This window comes from Xenopus tropicalis, chromosome 8 (assembly GCF_000004195.4).
Source record: "Xenopus tropicalis strain Nigerian chromosome 8, UCB_Xtro_10.0, whole genome shotgun sequence".
In the NCBI taxonomy this organism is placed as follows: domain Eukaryota; kingdom Metazoa; phylum Chordata; class Amphibia; order Anura; family Pipidae; genus Xenopus; species Xenopus tropicalis.
The window spans coordinates 121909713-121931980 of record NC_030684.2 but is presented as its reverse complement, the minus strand read 5'-3'; the positions used below and the strand labels follow the sequence as shown (position 1 = coordinate 121931980).

Sequence of the window (22268 nt, the reverse complement as noted above, 5' to 3'; positions counted from 1 at the left end):
GAGAGGTTGTAGTTGTTGTTAAGGGATGGCCATGTATCTATCATTGCTTGTATTTGAGAATTATGTCCTATGAATAGATCTTCACTTTTTGTCTTGTTCCAGACTATATTCGCCAGTGAGTAGCCTGACCATCGATTTTCCAGTATTATCCATTGCTTTTTATTTTTAGTATACGTATGTTCCACAAGTTTGGTAATTATGCAGGCTTGATACCTGTACTGTTTTATGTATGTTTATGTGTAATCTTAATGTAAAACTAATGTCAACCTTTATTTCACCTAAGAATTGGATTTTTGGCATGGCCAAACCCTGAACTAATCCCTGAATTTATCATATTTAAATAATCAATAGGGTAGTAAATGATGCTTTATACAAGGCAATATAATTATACCCAAACATAGTAGCCACCAAAACACCCCTAGATCAATGATCTTCTGTGGCCCTTGTCACATACATCTGCCCTTATAGCATCTAAGAACATTTATAATGTAGGGTTTTACATTAGTTTCGATAATTTCTTTCTCATCACCTCTCTAATTTCTTGGTTCCTTAAGCTATAAATGATTGGATTGCACATGGGTGTTAAAACGGAATATATAACAGCCATACTTCGATCATAGTTTGCAGGATAACTTTTGGTTAGTCTAATGTACATAAAAGCAACACTTCCAAAGAATAGCGTAACCACAGTAAGGTGCGCCCCACAAGTAGAAAATGCCTTTTTCCGTCCTTCTTTGGTGCTTATCTTTAACACGGCTGAAAGTATCTTTGCATAGGAACATATGATGCACGTAAAGGCAACACAGATAATTACAGCGTTAATAGTAAAATCCACAACAAAGTTAAGAGAAGTGTCAGAACATGATAAGTTTATTAGTGGAGCAAAGTCACAGAAAATATGCTCAACCTTGTTCAAACCACAAAAGTATAGACGAGAAAGAAGGATTATCTGGGCTAAAGGACCAATGAGCCCTATAAACCAACAGAAACCAGCAAGCTGGAAGCAACATGAAGGGGTCATTATGGATGGATATCTCAGAGGATTGCATATGGCCAGGTAGCGGTCATAGGCCATAGCTGTTAGGAGATAAGTCTCTGTGATACCCAGGCAGTGCAAGAAATAAATTTGTAGCAGACACCCATGATATGATATGGTCTTGTTGTTTAATAGATTGGCAAGCATTTTGGGAATGGTGACTGCTGTGTACCATATTTCCAGGAAGGAAAGTATAGCCACAAAGATGTAAAGAGGAACATGGAGATGGCGGTGGGTCCATATCAAAGAAATGACTATGATGTTGCCACTGATGGTGAAAAGATAGATGATGAGAAGTAATGGAAAGAGCAGAGTTTGAAGTCCCTTGACGTCTGGAAAGCCCACAATAATAAACTCTGAAACCTGAGTCTGGTTTGCGATGTCCATATATCTAGAAAACAGAACACAATATCAAATAGGTTAAATACATTATTTTACAATAATCAACTGAAATGTAAAAATTGAATGCTCTATGAAACACAGCACTGTATACCATGTAGCCCAGGCATATTAAAAACATATTAAGGATCCAAGTATATTGGGGAACTCTGACAGAAAGGTGGTCTAAATGGTTTAGTCTTTGTCTAATCTGGCCACACAATTGATGAGCAAATCCAGTGGTAGGTAGGGGGCTATGTAGAGCAGTTAAAGAGTTAGCCATTGACATGTCAAGTCCAACAAGATTTTTCAGTTTCCTATAACAATATCTAACCAAAACCTAAAACACATATTGATCAAGGTGGATTAATATTTATTAATATATGGATAGCTTACTTATGCTATGTAATTTCAACAGAGGCAGGGGAACAAAGCTTAACCCATGTCTGCGTTTTTAAATGTAATATAGTATCTACACTAGTCTGTCTATGGTAGCAATGCCATGAACCCATATTGTGTCTGCAAAAGGTACATAAATTCTCTTGAACTCTCTCCTTTGTCTCTTACACTTATCTTCCCTTCCAACATTTCTTAATTTGAAGTTAGAAGATTTTTGAGTCACACAAAGACTTCCATATTCTCAGAGTGCCTCCTACAGTAAATCCGGAAATTCAGCATTTAGTATTCCATCAAGTAAGTGAAGGTTTTACTTTGTAAGCCAATTGAATTGTTGCATTTGTTACTTACAGAAATATTGTTTATAGTGGTCCAATTGCCTCTTTCATATTTAAAAAACACATATAAGATATATAACGTTGGTGCTCTCACAATGACTATTTTTAAAATGAAGTACCATTTATACCTGCAGCAAGTAACTCGCAATGCCCTTTAGAGGATTACAAAATATCTCAGCTCATTTATTTAACCCCAGTAGAAATTATTTTAGCTTCACCGGTAATTAAATCATGTGGGCATTTGCACATGGAGATTAATCAGCAGACTTTTAACCTTGGAAACTAGAAATTAAAAAATCAAATAATAACAATGTGTCTAGGGGGCTGATTTACTAAGACACGAATTCGAATCCGAATTTGAAAAATTCCGATTGGAAAACGAACATTTTGCGACTTTTTCGTATTTTTTGCGATTTTTTTTGGCGCCTTTACGACTTTTCGGAAATTATCGCAACTTTTTCGTTACCAATACGATTTGCACGAAAAAACGCGAGTTTTTCGTAGCCATAACAACTTGCGCGAAAAAACTCGAGTTTTTCCTAGCCATTCCGAAAGTTGCGCAAAATCTGCCGATTTTTTCGTAGCGTTAAAACTTGCACGAAAAGTCGCGCCTTTTTTGTAGTGTTAAAACTTAAAAAGCGCGACGTTTCGCACAAGTTTTAACTCTACGAAAAAAATCGCTACTTTTCGCGCAAGTTTTAACGCTACGAAAAAATCGCCAGATTTTGCAAAACTTTCGGAATGGCTACGAAAAACTCGCGTTTTTTCGCGCAAATCGTATTGGTAACGAAAAAGTCGCGATAATTTCCGAAAAAAATCGCAAAATACCGATCATTACGAAAAAAACGCAATCGGACGCATTTGGCCCGTTCGTGGGTTAGTAAATGTGCCCCTAGGTGTAATGCATATTTGTAATGCAAAAAACAAGCTTATTGCTATTTGCAGGGGCCAAAGCATCATTCATATAAATTATAATGCAATATTGGGTTGGCCTCATCCTACATAGTTTGTGTAATCATATACATATGTGTTATCAAGCCTTTCTGTCATGGTACATTCGCAGTGGCAATGTTTTTTTTTTTTTGGAAACTTTGCTAAAATCACAAGATTTGCCATTTCATAATTTCTATCCAAAGAAATACTAACCCATTTCCAGTTCTTCATACTGTAAATATATTTTTGTTGCAACCTTAATCTTTAGTCACAAAGGACTTATGTTTCCCAGTATCTATGTGTAATTGTTGCTGTGAAAAGCTTGCATTTTGGTACGAGTTGCACCCACCAAGTAAGAGGTGGAATATTGATAGGATATCAGTTTCCATCTACATGTCAATCTGGACACAACATGCAAAGACTGAACACCTAACTTAATGCAGGGCTCCCTTGCAACTGGGGTACTAAGATAAGTGCAGACAAAATAAATCTTATGGTTGGGACCTTAAAAGAATGCAGAAAGCAATGCATACAGAATGAGCTATACCTCAGGGGTCAAGATACAATGTGCTTACAACACTGTAATTTGTGGTGGGGCATAGCGCCACTGAATCTTTGGCACAGTCAGGGCTGTGTTTGTGTGATATTCAAGTTTACAGTATGTCCCATCTAGAACAACTGAAAAGTTACTTAGAACAGGATCATTTATAACATACTAAAAAGTAATGCATAGATGCATAGGGATTCTACCAACATCTCATAGTAGGGCCAGGCCCAGATTTGTGGAGAGGCCACAAAGGCCCAGGCCTAGGGCGGCAGAAGTTTAGGGGCGGCATGCCGCCCCGCCACAATAAAATTTTTAAATTTTGCTCCTATATGGAGCAATGGGGACTTCTCCCCACTGCTCCGTATGGGAGATGAAATGTATGCGCATGCGCAGCTGACGCGGAGGGAGGGTTCACGCATGCGCTCGCTGTGTGGGGGGCGGGGTTGGCAATTCACGCATGCGCACAGGGGGAGGCGGGGGGGCGGCCTGGGGGCGCCCGCATCACAAATCCAGCGCTGAGTAGGGCATTCCGCAGTTTTAAAATCCTCATTTGCATTGCTTCAGGTAAAAATGATAAATGTGGGGCCTCCAAATACCCATAGTTTAACTAATCATATGCCTATGTGGCTTTCATATTTATGATCAAGCTGCAAAAAGGAATGTGGTAGGATGGAGCACACCAGGACTACTGTATTAAATTAAAAATAATCATTCTTTATTTGTAGCTTCCATTAAAAACATGATACAAAATTAGCAGAACTAGAACTCCCTATTTATGATCAAGCTAACAGTAAAAATAGGGAGGACTTACTCCTCTGCGAGTTTAGCACCCCAACTGCAGAAAGGTCATTCACAGGTAGAGCACTCCAACCTTGTGTGGAATTTCATATTTATGATCAGACCTGGGCCAAGTGTGTAAGGCGGCCCCCAAGCTTAAGCTTATACTACCTCCCACATATCTCCCCCCCCCCCAGTCTGCATACCAGTTACCAGGCACCCTACTTGACCCACCAGCTGCCATGCTGTTTTCCTGCAATCTCTGCCTATCGCTAGTTCCAGCCCTGTTTATGATTTTCTTTGTAACCAAAGGAGATGAGGACAGCACCAGGCCAAGTTCTACTAGCACAGAAATGCCGATGCACAGCCATCCCACCCTCCTGGGCTGCTAGACACTTGTAGCAATATACTTTTGTATCATTTAACCCTTTGGCTGGCGAGTATGTATCTCCTACATGCTGGCAGACAAAGCCTCTTTCTGCCAAGAATGTATGAAAAGCCACCGGTACAGTAAGTCAGGGGTGCAGACAACCCCCCTCTGCAAGAAGCCAAGGGATTAGTGATGGGCAAACTTTTTCACCACGTTTCTCCACAAAAAAAACGCCCATAGCACAGTGTGGAAAAACCTTTATTTATACATATACAAATTTATGCACAAATACACATTTTGGTTAAGGTAGCTTTTCTGGGGTTTTTTTTTTGTTTTTGTGTTTCCAAAAATATATGGTTTTGCAGGTCATTGGTGATTTTTATGGCTTTTCCCTACATGAAATGTGGTAAATGTGTTGATTTTGCAGTAGCTAAAATTACAGAAATGTACTATTTTTAGTCTGGGGTCTTCCACATGCCACACACATAGGTAAACCTATGGGCATAGGTAAATTGGGCATAGATCCCTGGCATTCATATTATGATGTTTTATCTTGGCACTTGATGATATGTGGGAGATAAGATGCTGCAAAGTAGAAGCTTTGATGTGATTTTCATAAATGTTATCAAAACTGCTAATTTCAGGAAAGACATATTAACCCATTTTGGATTCAGGAGAATATGCACTTTACAAAAAGGTATGGCTTTCTGATGTGAACTTACTTTTTTATGGATTTACCCCACATAAATTCAGTAAATATTTTTATTTTAAAGTAGATGAACTGACAGAAAAAAACCCCATATGTGCTACTTTCATTCTGGGGCCCCTGAATGCAACAGACATTTCAAGTTCTTTTTTAGTACTTTTTATCTCGGTAGGTATGTAATTAAATGTGGGAAAAGTGGAAACTTAGGGGCACATTTACTAATCAACGAATCCGAATCCTGAATGGGAAAAAATCGTATTGGAAACGAAAATTTTGTGACTTTTTCGTCGCCGTCACGGTTTTTTCATATTTTGCGCAATTTTTCGTCGCTGTCTCGACTTTAACATATTTTTCGCGATTTTTTTGTATTGAGCAATTGTAAACGGCGGAAAAACCAATCCGATTTTTTCACGACGGCAATGGAAAAGTCGCGGAAAATATACGATAAAGTCGTAACGGCGACGGAAAAATCGCGGGACATATGAAAAAGTCGCGAAAATACCGATCATTACGAAAAAACGCGTTTGGATGCTTTCGGTCCGTTCGTGGATTAGTAAATGTGCCCCTTAGAGGTGATTTTTAAAAAAGAAAAAATTCCAAATATTTATAAAAAAAAAAACACTAACTTGAGATATGAAGATATGGACAAAATGTTTAAAAACTGTTCAGAAATATGCATAGCAGAAGTATAAACTTCTCCTGTAACTTCAGGAATATTAAAGTCTGTTCAGTGTACTTGGCACCTAAGTGACACGTGGGATAGCCAGTATCCATATAAAATCGAAATGTATCTAAATGTGCGCTCAGTTCATTTATTTCAATCCCGGAACCCACAGCACCTATACATATTACTGATCAATCACTGTTTTGAGTAAAATGCTTATTCATCCACAGTACAAACCAGTAAGGGTTGCTGGAACACCCCTTCAGTACCTGACACTTTACACCTTGTCCCAACTGAATAAGTATTATCGGTACTTTATCTGTCTTCTGTATTTAACACTGGAGAGTGATTGATACAAGGCTATATTACTGGGCATCCCACCACTGAATGTTTGGGTACCATTGATACTGCTTTGGGACTGTTTACACAGTGTGCCCCATCTAAACCAGTGGAAACAGGACCAGTTATAACATACTAAAAAATAAAGGGAATATACACTCAAAAAAAAATAAAATAAAATAATGGAATTTATCCTGTATGGTTTTCTGGGCACTTACCACTTAAATTAATTTTATATATATATAAGATACTTGCAGCTTTAGACAGTTTTATACTGCTAGGCAGGATTTTAGCGCAGAAGCTTTTTGAAGGCCCAGAGTGACCCCAAAGATGGCCATACATGGGCTGATAAAAGCTGCCAATGCAGTCCTTATAAAATCACTTTTAGCAATTGTTGGCTTATTGACACATCTATGGTGTCGTCCAGTAAACTTGCCAGGAAAAAAATTGGTTGGATATTGATTGGGGAAGGCTTAAAAATCCAATTGGGACAAGGACTGCATCTGCCTGTTGATGTGGTTGTCACCTCCCATGGCCTGCATTTACCATCATTGTGATCCTATCATACAGCCCAGAGCGAAATGATAGCATTAGCTCAATATCACCAACCTCAAGGTAGACATATCAGGGAAAGATCTGCTCATTTGGTGACCATGTCTAACAAGTAGATCTTTTAATGTACAGTATGTCCAGTTTTACTGTTTATACACTTTCTTTGCACTTTCTGGTGCAGGTAAGCCTAGGGTTGCAGACTCTTAGTTGAGCCAAAAGTCTGTTATTAGCAGTCTAAAATGCAAAGATCTCAGAAACTTCTTAAAATGTGTGAATGGCTAAAGTGTTCAGAAAATCACCCATTTTTGGTGTTTAGATTAATAGTAAACATACCATCTGCCATCACATCTCCTAGCAGGGCATGCTAGGAAGAACCTCACACTGAAGAACCATTTGCATTCCTTGGACACGTTTAGAGTTTAGAGTGGACCAAAGAGAAGACTGAACAGGGAAACAGGCAGGGCAGTTGCATGGCAAACAGGAACACTTATTAAAGCACTGGCTGGGTTAACAAGGCAAGGCAAGCAAGGCAGAAGGTAGGCACAGGCACATACAGGGCAAACTGGCAGGCAAATGTCAAGGCAATGTCTCCAAGGCAAGGCACAACAGGTGTCAACAGTCTCAAAGTCCAGATACAAGTAATGGGTCAGGGCAGGCAGAGAACAAGCAGGGTCAAACAGGCAAGGGTCAATAATAGGATCAAATTAGAAACAAGTAGCGGGATCACCTACCATGGGATTATTCATTTTGTAAGTTCTGTGCACTTAAGTGAGTGATATCAGTTGCAGTTCCTATAGTGACAACTGTCCAGCATACTAACCCTTGCTTTAATATATAAGGTGCCTGATTCTTCCCTGCCTGACAATAATGAAGTCCATGTGTTAATTGGCTTTACACATCTCTTTTGTTCTCTCTTAAAACCCATACTGCCCCCTCCAACTCCATTACTAACATTAAAGTATCCTTAGCTTTTTTTTTTATTTTAAATTACTACAACACAATGTTTTGTGAGTTTTTATGTGCTTTACTGAAAAAATGTGGGAGGTTTTCATATCTAAACGGGAACTCCACTCAAACACAACTTAAGCTTTTTGAAAAGTAAACATAATTTCAAGCAACTTTGCAATGTATGCCAGTTACAAGTATGCAGCCTTTTCATGATTTTCAATGTAATAGCTGGTTTGGAACAGCTCCCTAGGCCTGGGGCCCCTGTTCCCCTGCTGATCTGGCTGACTACTTTGAGACTCAAATAAAATGTAACAGTAGTCGCCTGTCCTCAGCCTGCCTTCAGCCTGCATCCTCCTAATTCCACAATTCCCTGCCCACGTGATGTCAGTAAGGAAAAGAACATCACAGCACAATGCATTGTGGGTTATGTAGTTCCTGCATTCTGTCCGTAAGCTGTGGCGTTATTATTACAATTTGTAACATCAATGTTTTAGTCCCTCCTCCCCTGCCAGGATTTCAAATGATGCAGAAAGAGAAGAACTGTTTTGCAGCTGGATTTCAGCATATGAAAACCTGTATTTATTCATACTTTATGAAGGAACCGATTACACCGAGAAGAGTGGGGCTCTTTAACAAATTTTGGTTCAGAAGCTGGAGTCCCACTTTAATATGCAGCCGCCCAAAAGGAGAAAATTTCTATCAGAGATTACAAAAAAATCTAAAAGAAACCAAACAACAACACTGAAAGTACATATACTGACAAGCTCTCTCTTCTTAAGTTGTTTCCCAAAATGTTCTTATTTTTTTCTTCAACAGTTCCTTTATTTCTCTATTTCTCAGACTATAAACAACCGGGTTGCACATTGGTGTTAAAACCGAGTAAATAACCGCCATGCTGTAGTTATAGTTTAAAGGGTAATTTTTGGTTAGTCTGATATAGGTGAAAGTCACGCTACCAAAAAACAGAATAACAACAGTGAGGTGGGCACTACAAGTGGAAAATGTCCTTTTCCGTCCCTTTTCTGTGCTTATCCTTAGAACTGCAGATATGATCTTCACGTAAGACAAGATAATACAGGCAAAGGCAAGAAAAAGAAGAAATGAATTAATGTAGAAATCCACTCTGACATTGAGAGTTGTGTCAGAACATGCCAAGCTGATCAATGGATTAAAGTCACAGAATATGTGTTCAATTTTGTTGGCATTACAGAAGTGTAATCTGGAAAGAAGGGTGATCTGGGTTATAGGTCCAAGTAGGCCTGTAAGCCAGCAACAAGCAGACAGTTGCAGGCAACACCTGTTAGTCATTATAGATGAATATCTTAGAGGGTTGCATATGGCAAGGTAACGGTCGTAGGCCATAGCTGTAAGCAGGTAAGTCTCGGTGATACCCAGGCAGTGTAGGAAATATACCTGTGCTAGGCAGCTGTTGTAGGAAATGTTCTTCTGGTCCAATAAACTGGCAAGCATTTTCGGAATGGTGACCGTCGTGTACCAGATTTCCAAAAAAGAAAGAACAGCAACAAAAAAATAGAGAGGAACTTGTAGAGACTGATGGGAGCAGATAAGAGTAATTATTGTAACGTTGCCACAGATGATAAATAAGTAAATAATAAAGAAAAAGGGAAATAACAGAAGCTGGATACCATTACGTTCGGGAAAACCCACAATGATGAATTCTCTAATTACAGACTGGTTTGTGACATCCATCTTGGAATGCTGACTACGAGACCAGGAACAAATAAATTCCAATATTCCAAGTTTTTAGATCATATCCTGATATTTTACTTGAAAGAGAAACATAAAAATGATGCTCAAAGTCTAATAGTGTATTAATAATAATAATAATAATATTAATAATACTAATAATACTATTCATTAATAGTGAGGATATTGTATCAAGTGAGGCTATTGTATCAAGTGTATGTCCAGCTTTACTTTTCTTCTTCATCTTAAAGGGGATGTTCACCTTCAGACACTACTCTGAATTTGAAGAGCCCGTCAGAAAAAAAAGTTTGTAATTCATCTTTATTATTTAAAATGTTTAGTTTTAAAGCTACAGACCAGGATCAGTGCTGCTAAAATTTGACCCTGAACTGGTTACTGCCCATGCTTTCCCTATCCTGCTTCAGTTGCATTTCATTGATCTGATTGGCTGAATCTTGGCAGTCAATGCTAGGGAAGGGAAGACATGAGCAAAAACCAGTTTGGCTACCTGCCAAGTCCTGTGCTGGGAAATCCCCTACAGAGAGAGCAGAGAGCAGATTGGTGTGAGTTTTAGGGCTCTGGCACATGGGGAGACTAGTTGTCCGCGACAAATCTCCCCGAAATGCCATCCGACCGCCGAAAATGTAAATCACCGGTGGGATGGCATACGCGGCACCTCAATTTCCCCGAAATTGCCTTGTTTTTTTCTGACAGGGGCTGTTCAAATTTGGACTGTTGTTTAAAGGTGAACATCCTCTATAAAGGAGAAATTTCAACATCTAAATGTGAGTGGGGGGAGTAGGTAAGTCGGGAAACGCAGACAAAGTAGATTGTGAGACTAAAGGGACTGAAACAAGGGGGGTACCTAATGGGAAAGGGGAGGAAACACAGAATATACAGTATTTGCAGAGGAGAGGGTAACAATAAACATAAAATTGCTTCTCCCCTTCCCTTTCCCTTTATGATCTGAAACACAGAATATATTTGCAGAGGAGCGGGTAACAATAAACATAAATAGTTTCAGATCAGTTCCCTCATTATACTAAACCCTCCTATACAGACATGAAAGGCATTTTAACCATTTTATTGTTGAAGATCATAGAATCTATGACACTGACACTAAAGGACCAGAGTGCCACTGCTATAGGCTCTTACATTCCACAACATTGAAGTGACTTCTTTTCCAGCTAAAATAACCGGAATCATAAGCTTCTGCACATTCTTAGGGCAGTTACACTTAATATATGTATTACAAAATAGATTAGGGATATTAGTTTTAGGGGAGATATCAGTCCCCCTTCCTAAGGTGGAGCTTGTGGTCCTTTACTCAGGAATGAAAACATCTCGTTAGAGCTTTAATAGTAAATTAAATTATTTTTATCTGATCTAGAACTGTATTTGTGTAAAGGTGTGAGCTTACTATAATAGCAATTACCAGCTGAGCACGATTCTCTAACTATAGCAAAAAAAATATTTGAAAAATCAATTTGCCATAACATTTTGTAAAATGACTTACCAATATCCCATGTTACATGATTAAATCATTTCAGGTTTCCTTAAAAAAAACACCAACACAATCTAATTCTAAATAAAATTGCCATTTCTCACTCCAATGAATTGTTCAACGTACTCCCGATATTGAAAAATAGCAAGTGCTGATCCATTATATAATCAACATTGTTAATGAGAAGGTAATTATCACAGTTTTAATTACCCATGACAGCTAACATAAGCATACACAAATGGGAATTTAGATCAATTTTAGTTTAAGTTAATAATAAGGAAATAAAAAGGTGTGATATGGGGTTATTTGGGAAGAATCACCTCAGTGAGTTAGGTTTATTAATTTATTGGGGACATCTTAAAAGTTAAATAAAGTCTGTTAGTGTGGTTGTATAACTAGTAGGATATGCTATATATATATATATATATATATATATATATATATAACCTTTCTGCTTAAACTATACAGGACCAAGAGAAGTCTGCTGAAGGGGAGTTTGGGATTACAGTATTTGTTCATGCTGCATACTCCCATACTTTATTGCTTCCTAAACTGTTAGGCTGGACCTTGTGGTCTTGGGGAGAAGCATAAAGGCCAGTGACAGATATGGAATGTGTATATACCCCCAGAATGAACACTTAACCAACAGATAGTTTATATTATGACCTATTAAAGAATCTCGCCAAACTGGAATATATATATATCAGTAAATATTGCTCTTTTACATCCTTTCCCTTGAGCCGCCATTTAGTGATGGGCTGGGTGCTCCCTCAGAGATCACATGACCAGAAATAATGCAGCTCTAACTGTAACAGGAAGTAGTGTGGGAGCAAAAGGCAGAACTCTGTCCATTCATTGGCTGATGGGGCCTAGCATATATGTGTGCCTTGGCTTGTTTGTGTGCACTGTGAATCATATGATCCCAGGAGGAGGCCCTTCATTCTAAAATGGCACAAATCCCCACAATTTTCCCACTGTCAGTTGTGTGTAAAAGCACTTTCATTAAAGGTACTTGTCTCGAAACGTTATTGCACCATTATATATTTTTATTTTTCCACATATGCGCTCCGGCTACTAAAATCTTTTAGTACTGTATAGGTGCACTCGGCGTCACTCAGTCCTTCCTGCCTTCCATTCTGAATCAGGTGTTGCTATACCTATTGACACAAGGTAACCCTAGAGCTATCGCCCCCTTCTGACCAGGCTCAGCCTCAATAGGAGCAGCACTATTGCAGCTAAGGAATCAGGCATAGATGTCACTCGCACACCAAACACCGAAAATTACGCCAGCCAGACTTCGGTGCAATTTCATCCAATTTGCTCAAAATAGGTGCACAGTTGCTTTCATTTTGGCGAATCTGAAGCAATTCTGGCATGTTTAGCACAATTGAGCCAAAAGCATCTCCCTCTTGCGACTGCAAGTATGCTGGAATTCTGGGGAAAAAAACACTGCATTGTGTGATAAAAACATGGAGATGTGCGTGAACACGGAATTGAAAAATTTTTCGCCACGTGCTACTCTCTCGATCAACATTTATCCCTTAGGATTCGGTTCGGCTGAATCCCTTGGGATGGATTCGGGGGTTTGGCCGAACCCAAAAAACTGGGTTCAGTGCACCCCTAAGCTGAATCCTCCATATAAGCCAAAAGGGAGTCTGAAAACCACTTCCTTACAATTTATTTATATACTTTTATCCTTAACACCACATTTGAATGCAGTGTTTTTACAAAGCGTTATCACAAACAGCAGTGCAGTTGTTATAAATCAGACAGTAAGAGGAGACAAACAGATAACAAAAGGGATAGGCAACAAGGGCATAAAACAGGGGTGTGTTGCTGAGCGGTGCTCCCACAAATCCGTTATTTCATGAAACCAAATGGATTTTTCACTCACTACAACACAACCCCATGTCATGAAGAGTGAATATTTCCTGTTATTTCTGATTGGTCATCTCTCCTGCTATCTTTTTACACAGGATTTTTGATAGTTTTGCTGCTTTTCATTTAGGCGTTCCAATGGATTAATGATGGGGGAGGGGGGTTTGTCTAATAAAGTTTTCTTTGTTTTGAATTGACTTCAACATTGAAAGCACAAACATGGTTGTTTGGGCGCACCTCTGTTAGATTTGACTTTTTAACCTTTAATCTAATTAGTCTGTTAATATGATTGTACCTTTGTTTGTGAACCTTTGTGGACACTCCCTTTAAATATCTTCTAAGGCCCTGCCGGCCCAGACCCGATCCCTGCCGGTGCTTCTCCTGGCCGCCGGTCTCCCTGCTCTGATGCGCTAAAAGTTTAACTGGAAGGGTGTCAGGTGGGTGGCGGGGGCACCTTAGGGGTACGTAGGCCCCTGGGGCAGGAGCCCCAGTGTGCCCTGCACCTCCCAGTCTGACTGGGGGATATTTTTGTTGCACACAAATGTAAATTATACTCTGCACCAAATCTAAACACTGTTGCATTCATTTAAAAATATTAGCTCTGTGTAGGAGCGGTAAAAAAACTGGTAAAGTGCAGGTTTATGCATCTAACCAAAAAACCCCCCCAGAAATCCAGAGTATAGCTAGTAATAAAATGGATGGAAATTTTTGTATAGACTTGTAGGGCTTCATGGTGGACATGATCTGCAATATAAAGATAGGACATTTCATCTTCAAAAGTCCTTTTAACTTGTAGGTGAAGTTACATATTACAAAAAAAGTGGATTATTTTGTTACCCTTTAGTGACATATTTGGGGTAATTGAAGCTGACTTTTGTCTATCTAAACAAAATAAATATGTGCTTATTCGTTAATATTTAAAAAAGATTATCTTTGCCAGTCAGCTACATGAGAAATGTGTTACAAATGAATATGGTCTGAAAATTAGTAAGCAGTTATTTTTTTTTATTTGTGTTTCTTTCCCATTATATCAAACTCTTTTTCTTAATATGAGGTAGGATATATCATTTCTAGACACATTTTATAAACCACAGGACTATGTTGTCTTCACAAGAGACAGATACAGTGGACATGTTTATGGCAGTTTGTTGCATGGAAACACCTAAATGAGACTCTGAATCAGGCCAGGACTATCTGCGGGTCCTGCCAGAGGGGCTGCTGTAGGATGCCATAGTAATTCATGGGGGGGGGGCTGTTTAGGCCTTTGCCAGGGTGTATTTTTACCCCCCAGTCCAGACCTTATCACAGCAACATCTCCCAAGAATGGTCACTGCAAAAAACACATGGACTTGCTTTGGAATCAAAACTTATTTTATGAGTAACACCCGAATAAATAAAAATAACTTAGTTTTTTTTATCTGTTGTATAAAGGACCCCCACATCGTAGCAGTAAATCTTCTGTTTAAAAAAAATGTTTTTAAATAATATATATTCTACTGGACATTTTACAGTTGATGCCACATTTCTGGAAATACAGAATAAAGTTGCATAAATGTTATCTCATTATATACATGTGTATTTATTGGTCACTGTATCTCCAGATTTTGAGAGATAGCCACTAATACTATGTACAATATACTATGCACAGGGCCGGAACTAGGGGTAGGCAGAAGAGGCAGCTGCCTAGGGCGCAACCATTGGGGGGCGCCAGGCAGGAACCCCTCCTGCCTACCCCTAGTCTGCTCTCTTTGCATTGCCTCGCCGCTTGTCATGCGGTGGGGGCAATGATCTATCGCGTCGCAAACCCCGCCCCCCTCGACTGCGCATGCGTGAAAGTACGGGGGGGGGGGTGACCGGGTTGCCTAGGGCGCCCGGTCGGCTTGGCCCGCCCCTGACTATGCAAATACATTTTAAAGGAGAACTGAACCCTAAAAAAAGATTTGCCTAGAAATGCCATATTTTATATAGTAAACTTGCTCAGTGGGCTCTGGACAGCTGTTGAGAAGCTGAGCTTAGGGGGTCGAGTAGAAAATGTAGTTTTCCTGTGATATAAGCTGACCCTACAGGGCTGAATATTAAATTGTAATCCGATTTATGCAGGTTTCTGAGCTGCCATCTAATGAGAATGTGGACTAAGTACTTAAGTAGTGTACTACTATAAATACAGTTATTGTGAGTGGCTCCCTACGCTCAGGTAAGTGACAGCAACACAGAGCATGTGCAGTGAATCAGCAGAAAAGAAGATGGGGGGCAACTGGGGCATCTTTGGGGGCACAGATCTTCCCAGCTATAGGCCTGCAGGGGCCTTGAGCTGGTACAGAAGCACAAAACATTTTTGCCCTACTTCTTTAGTTAGGCTTTAGTTCTCCTTTAAATAAGGGTGAAGACACATGGAGCTACTAGTAGCAGCTACTTGTCATAGCTACAAAAACAGACAATGCTGATAATTTACTGATAATTGTCTCTATGTCTGTGTTAGCAGTATTACCTTTGGCAGGGTATTTTCTGGCATTTTGTAGCAGTGACAAGTAGCTACTAATTAGCTCAGAGTGCCTTTGCCCCTTAACCAGAGCCTCACTGTATTTCCACCCACCCTCAATACTTGTATATTTCAAAAAGCAATCCCTATGGAAAATGTAATGATCATGCAATGCTGCTAGCGTAGAGATCTTTTTCTTTCAGTCGGAATACTGTCACATGAATTAGAAAACACAGAGACTTTAAAGGGGAGCAGGATGCACTTAAATTTGGCAAATAGATTTCCTAAAATGGACACCATACTGCCTTGCCTTAGTAGTGTTTCAGACTAACCTGACTCAGGTATATACTGTTGTTATACAAAAAAAAAAAAAACCCAAAACAACTGACTTTTAAAGGACTGACAAAAATAGAGACCAGTTATACTCCCTAAGGTAACACAAAAAAAGCTTGACTTATATCAAGGCCCAATTCAAAGTAAATCATGTCCCCTCTGATCTGAAGCAATGAAATGCCCTGTGATTTACATGTCCCAGTCATCCGAATGAGCTTTCTGCAAGTGTTTCAAAAGCTGGGGCCTCTGTGCAAACCTCCGCTGGCATTCAGTACAGGCAAATGGCTTCTCTCCTGTGTGTGTTCTCCTGTGCAGTACAAGATGGGTGCTGTGCTTAAAGTTCTTCCCACACTCCAAGCACGAGTAAGGCCTCTCTCCTGTGTGTATTCTTTGGTGAGTAACAAGATGGGAACTGGAAGTAAAGCATTTCGTACATTCGATGCAAGCGTAGGGTTTCTCACCCGTGTGTGTCCTCTGATGTGTTATAAGGTGTGCGCTCTGAGTGAAGCTTTTGCCACAGTCGCTGCACTCGTAAGGCTTTTCCCCAGTGTGAATTCTCTGGTGCACAATAAGGTACGTGCTGATGCTAAACCTTTTCCCGCATTCAGAACATTTGAAAGGCTTCTCCCCGGTGTGGATTCTCTGGTGTTTAAGTAATGTCGAGTTGTCAGTAAACCTTTTCCCACAGTCGGAGCAGTGAAACGGTTTGTGCACTACATGGATTTTTTTGTGCCTTATTAGACTGGAACGGAGGGTAAAGCATTTTTCACACTGCGCACACACATAGAGGGCAATACCAGTGTGAAATCTCTGGTGTTTAGCAAGGTTGGACTTCTGAGTGTATGTTTTCCCACATTCTGAACAGCCATAAAGCCTACGGCCCTTCTTTTGTAGTTGTTCATTTGTCATGCTGCTTATCCTTTTCATTTGTAGCTTCTTGTGCGGTTTAAGAGCTCTTGTTTCCGGCGGCTCATCATCATAGAAACTAGAGTAATTCATGGATGCATTGCCTCTGAGGTTATATCGACGTGTCACACTTACTCGGTCACTCTCATTAGATGGGTCTCTCTGTTCCACCTGTTTGTCTTCTTCAAGCCTTAGACCTTCCACAGCTAAACCATCTTGTGTAAACAGGGATGTGCACAATTCATCTGTTCCATACCTGGCACCATCTAGAAAGGTACACACTGTGAGGACCTGGTTGACCAGAAAAGTGCATACGTAAAATAAAAGCATCAGACTTTGTCGGATTTAGTAAGGGTACCTCATTACATATAAAATATTTTGAGATAGCCATAAGCAATATTCAGCATTTCATATACATGTAGCAAGCTCAACCCTAAAATCTAGTGATTGTTGCTACTAACGTTTATATGTTTATGACCATGCCCATTTAATAGTAAAGGACTGAGTATATTTGTAACATTCTCCATATCCATCAGGAGTATAAAATGAAATTGTAGCCAACAAGGCAGTTATTGATGTAGGGAATTCTCAAACTTGTGTTATCCAGAATGCCCATGACCTGGGGTTTTTTCTGGATAAGAGGTCTTTTTGTAATATGGATCTCAATACTATGGGGCTGATTTACTAACCCACGAATGGTCCGAAGGCGTCCGAATGCGTTTTTTTCGTAATGATCGCTATTTTGCGATTTTTTCGGAAATTGTCGCAACTTTTTCGTAGCCATTACGAATGTTTTGCAAAATGTCGCGACTTTTTCGTAACCATTACGACTTGCGCGAAAAGTCACGACTTTTTCGCAGCTTTCGCGCAGAGTATGAAAGTTTCGGATTCATTCAAGCTTCAGTATGGTGACTATTCTTGGGCTAGGTTGGAGCTGCAGAGTGCCATTGAGCCCTATGGGAGGCTTTCCTTGGGCCAGGTTGGAGCTGCAGAGTGCCACTGAGCCCTATGGGAGACTCTCCTTGGGCCAGGTTGGAGCTGCAGAGTGCCATTGAGCCCTATGGGAGACTTTCCTTGGGCCAGGTTGGAGCTGCAGAGTGCCATTGAGCCCTATGGGAGACTTTCCTTGGGCCAGGTTGGAGCTGCAGAGTGCCATTGAGCCCTATGGGAGACTTTCCTTGGGCCAGGTTGGAGCTGCAGAGTGCCATTGAGCCCTACGGGAGACTTTCCTTGGGCCGGGTTGGAGCTGCAGAGTGCCATTGAGCCCTATGGGAGACTTTCCTTGGGCCGGGTTGGAGCTGCAGAGTGCTATTGAGCCCTATGGGAGACTTTCCTTGGGCCAGGTTGGAGCTGCAGAGTGCCATTGAGCCCTATGGGAGACTTTCCTTGGGCCAGGTTGGAGCTGCAGAGTGCCATTGAGCCCTATGGGAGACTCTCCTTGGGCCAGGTTGGAGCTGCAGAGTGCCATTGAGCCCTATGGGAGACTTTCCTTGGGCCGGGTTGGAGCTGCAGAGTGCTATTGAGCCCTATGGGAGACTTTCCTTGGGCCAGGTTGGAGCTGCAGAGTGCCATTGAGCCCTATGGGAGACTCTCCTTGGGCCAGGTTGGAGCTGCAGAGTGCCATTGAGCCCTATGGGAGACTCTCCTTGGGCCAGGTTGGAGCTGCAGAGTGCCATTGAGCCCTATGGGAGACTCTCCTTGGGCCAGGTTGGAGCTGCAGAGTGCCATTGAGCCCTATGGGAGACTTTCCTTGGGCCAGGTTGGAGCTGCAGAGTGCTATTGAGCCCTATGGGAGACTTTCCTTGGGCCAGGTTGGAGCTGCAGAGTGCCATTGAGCCCTATGGGAGACTTTCCTTGGGCCAGGTTGGAGCTGCAGAGTGCCATTGAGCCCTATGGGAGGCTTTCCTTGGGCCGGGTTGGAACTGCAGGGTGCCATTGAGCCCTATGGGAGGCTTCCAAAATCATGCTAAGTCTGAAAGTTTCGCCCGCCACTTACGAGCGCTCAATACGAAAAAGTCGAGACAAGATACGAGCAAATTGTAACGGTTACCAAAAAGTCGCGACTTTTCGCGCAAGTCGTAATGGTTACGAAAAAGTCGCGACAATTTACGAAAAGTCGTAACGGCGACAAAATAATCGCAAAAAATACAAAAAAAATCTTAAAATGTTCGTTTTCCAATCGGAATTTTTCCAATTCGGATTCGTGGGTTAGTAAATGTGCCCCTATAAGTCTACTTAAAAATTATTAAAACCTTAATCAAACCCAATAGGACTGTTTAGCCTCCAATAAGAATTAATTATATAGTCGGGATCAAGAAAATTACCTTCCTGTAAATTTTAAGCTTTCTGCATAATGGGTTTCTGGATAACAGATCTGATACCTGTACTACACCTACATAAAAGGCCAAACTTAGCTTTGTCCTGGATGCAAGTGTAAAACGGCTTGTGCTGATATTTTGCGGTCCCCAATCACAAAAAATCAAACAACATCTGGACAATTTTTGGCCAGATATCAGTCAGGGAGGCCTGTCAAGGGCCACATACACAGGCAGATAAGCTTCAGTCTTAAAGACCCAAATCTGCCCATGTATGGCCATGTAAGCTCAACATCCCAGAATATCACTTTGACAATGGTATTATAAGTAGTAATCACCCATCATAATTGGGGATGAAAGTGAAAGCAACCTAATCTCTTCAGACAAACTGGCAACCTGGACAGTGGCAGCTGGGATTCAGTGTTGATAAATTTATGGTTTTGTACCTGGGATTTAGAATAATGCAGCCACTTGAACCCTTAATAGGATAATAGGCAAACACAGCTTTAACAGTCAGGAGCTTCATATGTTATGCATGGAATATTGCTTACTATCTTCCTATACTGCTGGTAAGGTCTTATGGGGTTATGAAATAAAAGGCACTAAGTTTGCCCAGTAGCAGTAACCCATAGCAACCAATCAGCAGGTAGCATTTACTGGTCACTTGCTTAAAAGCAGGTTGGTTGCTATAGGTTACTGCTCCTGGGCAAATTATTTTATTACATATGGGAGTTACACTGATCAGCCATATATGATTCACATTACCAGTAACTCATTTTCTAATATTTTCATTCTTCTCTGCTTACCAAAGTGGAAAGATTTCCTCTTATCCTTGTTATATGATAAACATGGATCTTCATCCCTCTCGATTCTAGATATTATGTCTGGTTTCTTGTGCAGATAACCTGAACAGAAAAAGTGTGGATATCCAATAAAATGATAAACCTTGCAGTCTAAAGCTAATACTGTTTGGCTGATGATTATGGGATTAGAGATTCTATAATATCTGAAAAAACTGGATATATACGCTAAGGCTTATATGTCCAAATGGCACTTTGGGAGGTCACTTAGGTCCCAGGACTTACTTGTGCTTACAAAAAACAGAGGATACCCCTTATTAAAAATATGAAGATATTGGAAGTGGCCTCAGAGTCATTGGTGACTTCTAATATCCTTATATTTTACATTAGGCATTAGGGGGTACATATTTCCTTCTATTGTTGACAAACTGACTGTGGAAAGTTGGCCTTTACATCTGGCTTGGCTTTACTAGGCTACTGGCCAAACACTATATTTATTATGTAATAAAGGGCAACTGGTACTGTAAATAGTTCTTTTCTGTGAGATGTTTATATGTTGCTCCCCAACCCCTTGGATGTTGCTCTCAGTGCCCCCAAATCAAGGAGTTACTTTTGAATTCCTGACTTGGGGGCAAGTTTTGGTTGAATAAAAACATGATTTCCTGCCAAATAAAGCTCCTGTAAGCTGATAGTGTGCATAGAGGCCCCTAATAGCCAATCTTAGCCCTTATTTGGCTCCTCCATGAACTTTTATGGTGCTTGTGTTGCTCTCCAAGTATTTTTATATTTGACTGTGGCTCACGAGTAAGAAAGGTTGGGGATCCCTAAGCTATAAACCCAACATTTTACCCAGTGAATTGAATGTCAGGTAGTTCTCCAGCATCACTTCTTTGTAAAGCTCCTTCTGTCCTTCTTCTAAACATATCCATTCCGATTCCGTGAAATAGACAGCAACTTCTTTGAAGTGAGCAGGAGCCTAATACACAAGGAAAAGAATGTTTGTTAGAATTATGCTGGAGAAGGGAACGTGAGACCAACCTTTGCTCACCTAAGCAAAGGCCTAAACCCAGCTTAGCCAATGTGGGCAAATAAATAAATAAATAAATAAATATCTGATTCTTTTGTTAATGTGTGTTGCCTGTATACCTGTAGAGCCGGCTGCACATCCCTGATAACCCATTTGCCAAAGGCTTTGCTTTTTGATGTCTTCTTAAGGACCAGTTTCAGCCTGGGCATCCTGCAAAGCAGAGATATTTATTTATACAGTATTAATATCCTCACTTTATATAGTGGCAACACATTCTGCAGAAATTATACATAGTTTATATCAGTCAGGGGGCAGGCTTTTACAATTAGAGTGTCAGGCGAAACATAGCAGCTGATGATTGGCTAACTGCTGTGTCAATCAGTGAAAAGACCTATCCTGATTTCAGACTTCTCAAATACGTGCAGGTAGATTTGAACCAGACAGCTAATTTGAAAACCAGACAGGCTATAGAGTAACTATAAGTACAGATTTGTTGTATTAGCTGCATATTAAACAATTAATTTCATTTGAATAATAGTATTTGTACACCCCGCTTTCCTAATATCTCCCTATCTTCTATGAACCAGGTCACCATGTCACGCAGTGCAATACAACTGAATGTAACTGCCTTAATGCCAATAATATTAATTGCATTTGAGCATCTAATTTTGATCTTGCAGCACAGCTCCCATGTAAAAGCGCTCCGCCATAATCTATGGAACCATGTGCAATGGAATTTCCAATATACAGTCATTAAGAGGTTTTAATGGTTCTGCCAATGTAATTGGGAGTAAAGGCAGATTCTGTCTGGCTGTGTATATTGTCTGAACTCCTGGTTCTGACCCCTGAAACAATGTAGCAGAAGCCAACTGATTAACAAACCTGGAGGGGAAATGATTTCTGCTGCATTGTTTCTAGTCTAAACCACAGAAAAGCAAATAATAGACAGATATCACTTTCAGTAGCAATTACATGTACATATAACTTTAACATTACTAATCAATGTATACTGCAGAGCTGCTTAGATGTTTTGAGGTGAAGGACAACATCAGCAACTTTATATTATTGGCTCTGTACATAACAATGCATCATTACAACAGCTTACTAAGCACCAAGGCACATGGTCCAGCCTGTACCCAGTTACTCTTTGCTAATAACACAAAGGGGATTCGGTAAAAGAGGACTAAAAACCAATTATAAGGCAAACGTCTTTTAAAAAGCCTACCTTCCAGCAGCACAAACCTTCTTGTATTCAGCTGTCGGTGTATAAAGCGCCCACTAGAGGGCGAGCAAGAGCTGTAGAATCTGGGATTTGTAGTGCGTTCCCGTCCGAGC

General features: G+C 40.4%; 2 protein-coding genes across 6 annotated transcripts; both read right to left on the bottom strand.

The window, feature by feature from the left end:
- Positions 1-482: 482 nt before the first annotated feature.
- Positions 483-22268, bottom strand: LOC100496443 (olfactory receptor 6N1). Of its 5 annotated transcripts, none has more exons than XM_031890926.1 (5): positions 22159-22268; positions 21053-21143; positions 20756-20882; positions 19913-20011; positions 1197-1427 (listed from the first exon to the last, which is right to left on the bottom strand). In XM_031890926.1, the coding sequence occupies exons 2-5, from the start codon at positions 21140-21142 to the stop codon at positions 1291-1293; spliced, it is 453 nt and encodes a 150-aa protein (XP_031746786.1). In that variant the 5' UTR covers position 21143; positions 22159-22268; the 3' UTR covers positions 1197-1290. The 5 variants fall into 5 exon arrangements, with proteins under 5 accessions (XP_012824263.1, XP_031746786.1, XP_002942776.2 ...); XM_002942730.5 differs by lacking the exon at positions 1197-1427 and adding an exon at positions 15719-17057 and having other exon boundaries at positions 22159-22263; XM_031890927.1 differs by lacking the exon at positions 1197-1427 and adding an exon at positions 16939-17082 and having other exon boundaries at positions 22159-22264.
- On the bottom strand, positions 8517-9772 carry LOC100496592 (olfactory receptor 6N1). Its single transcript, XM_002942731.4, has one exon. It carries the CDS (start codon positions 9692-9694, stop codon positions 8759-8761), a length of 936 nt encoding a protein of 311 aa, XP_002942777.2. The 5' UTR covers positions 9695-9772; the 3' UTR covers positions 8517-8758.

Coding starts and splice junctions, on each gene's coding strand:
- LOC100496592 (XM_002942731.4), bottom strand. CDS start 9,694: ATGGATGTCACAAACCAGTCTGTAATTAGAGAATTCATCATTGTGGGT.
- LOC100496443 (XM_002942730.5), bottom strand. CDS start 21,142: ATGCCCAGGCTGAAACTGGTCCTTAAGAAGACATCAAAAAGCAAAGCC. Junction 20,883..21,052: donor ATGTGCAGCCGGCTCTACAG/GTATACAGGCAA, acceptor CTTGTGTATTAG/GCTCCTGCTCACTTCAAAGA. Junction 20,012..20,755: donor CCTGACATTCAATTCACTGG/GTAAAATGTTGG, acceptor TTTTCTGTTCAG/GTTATCTGCACAAGAAACCA.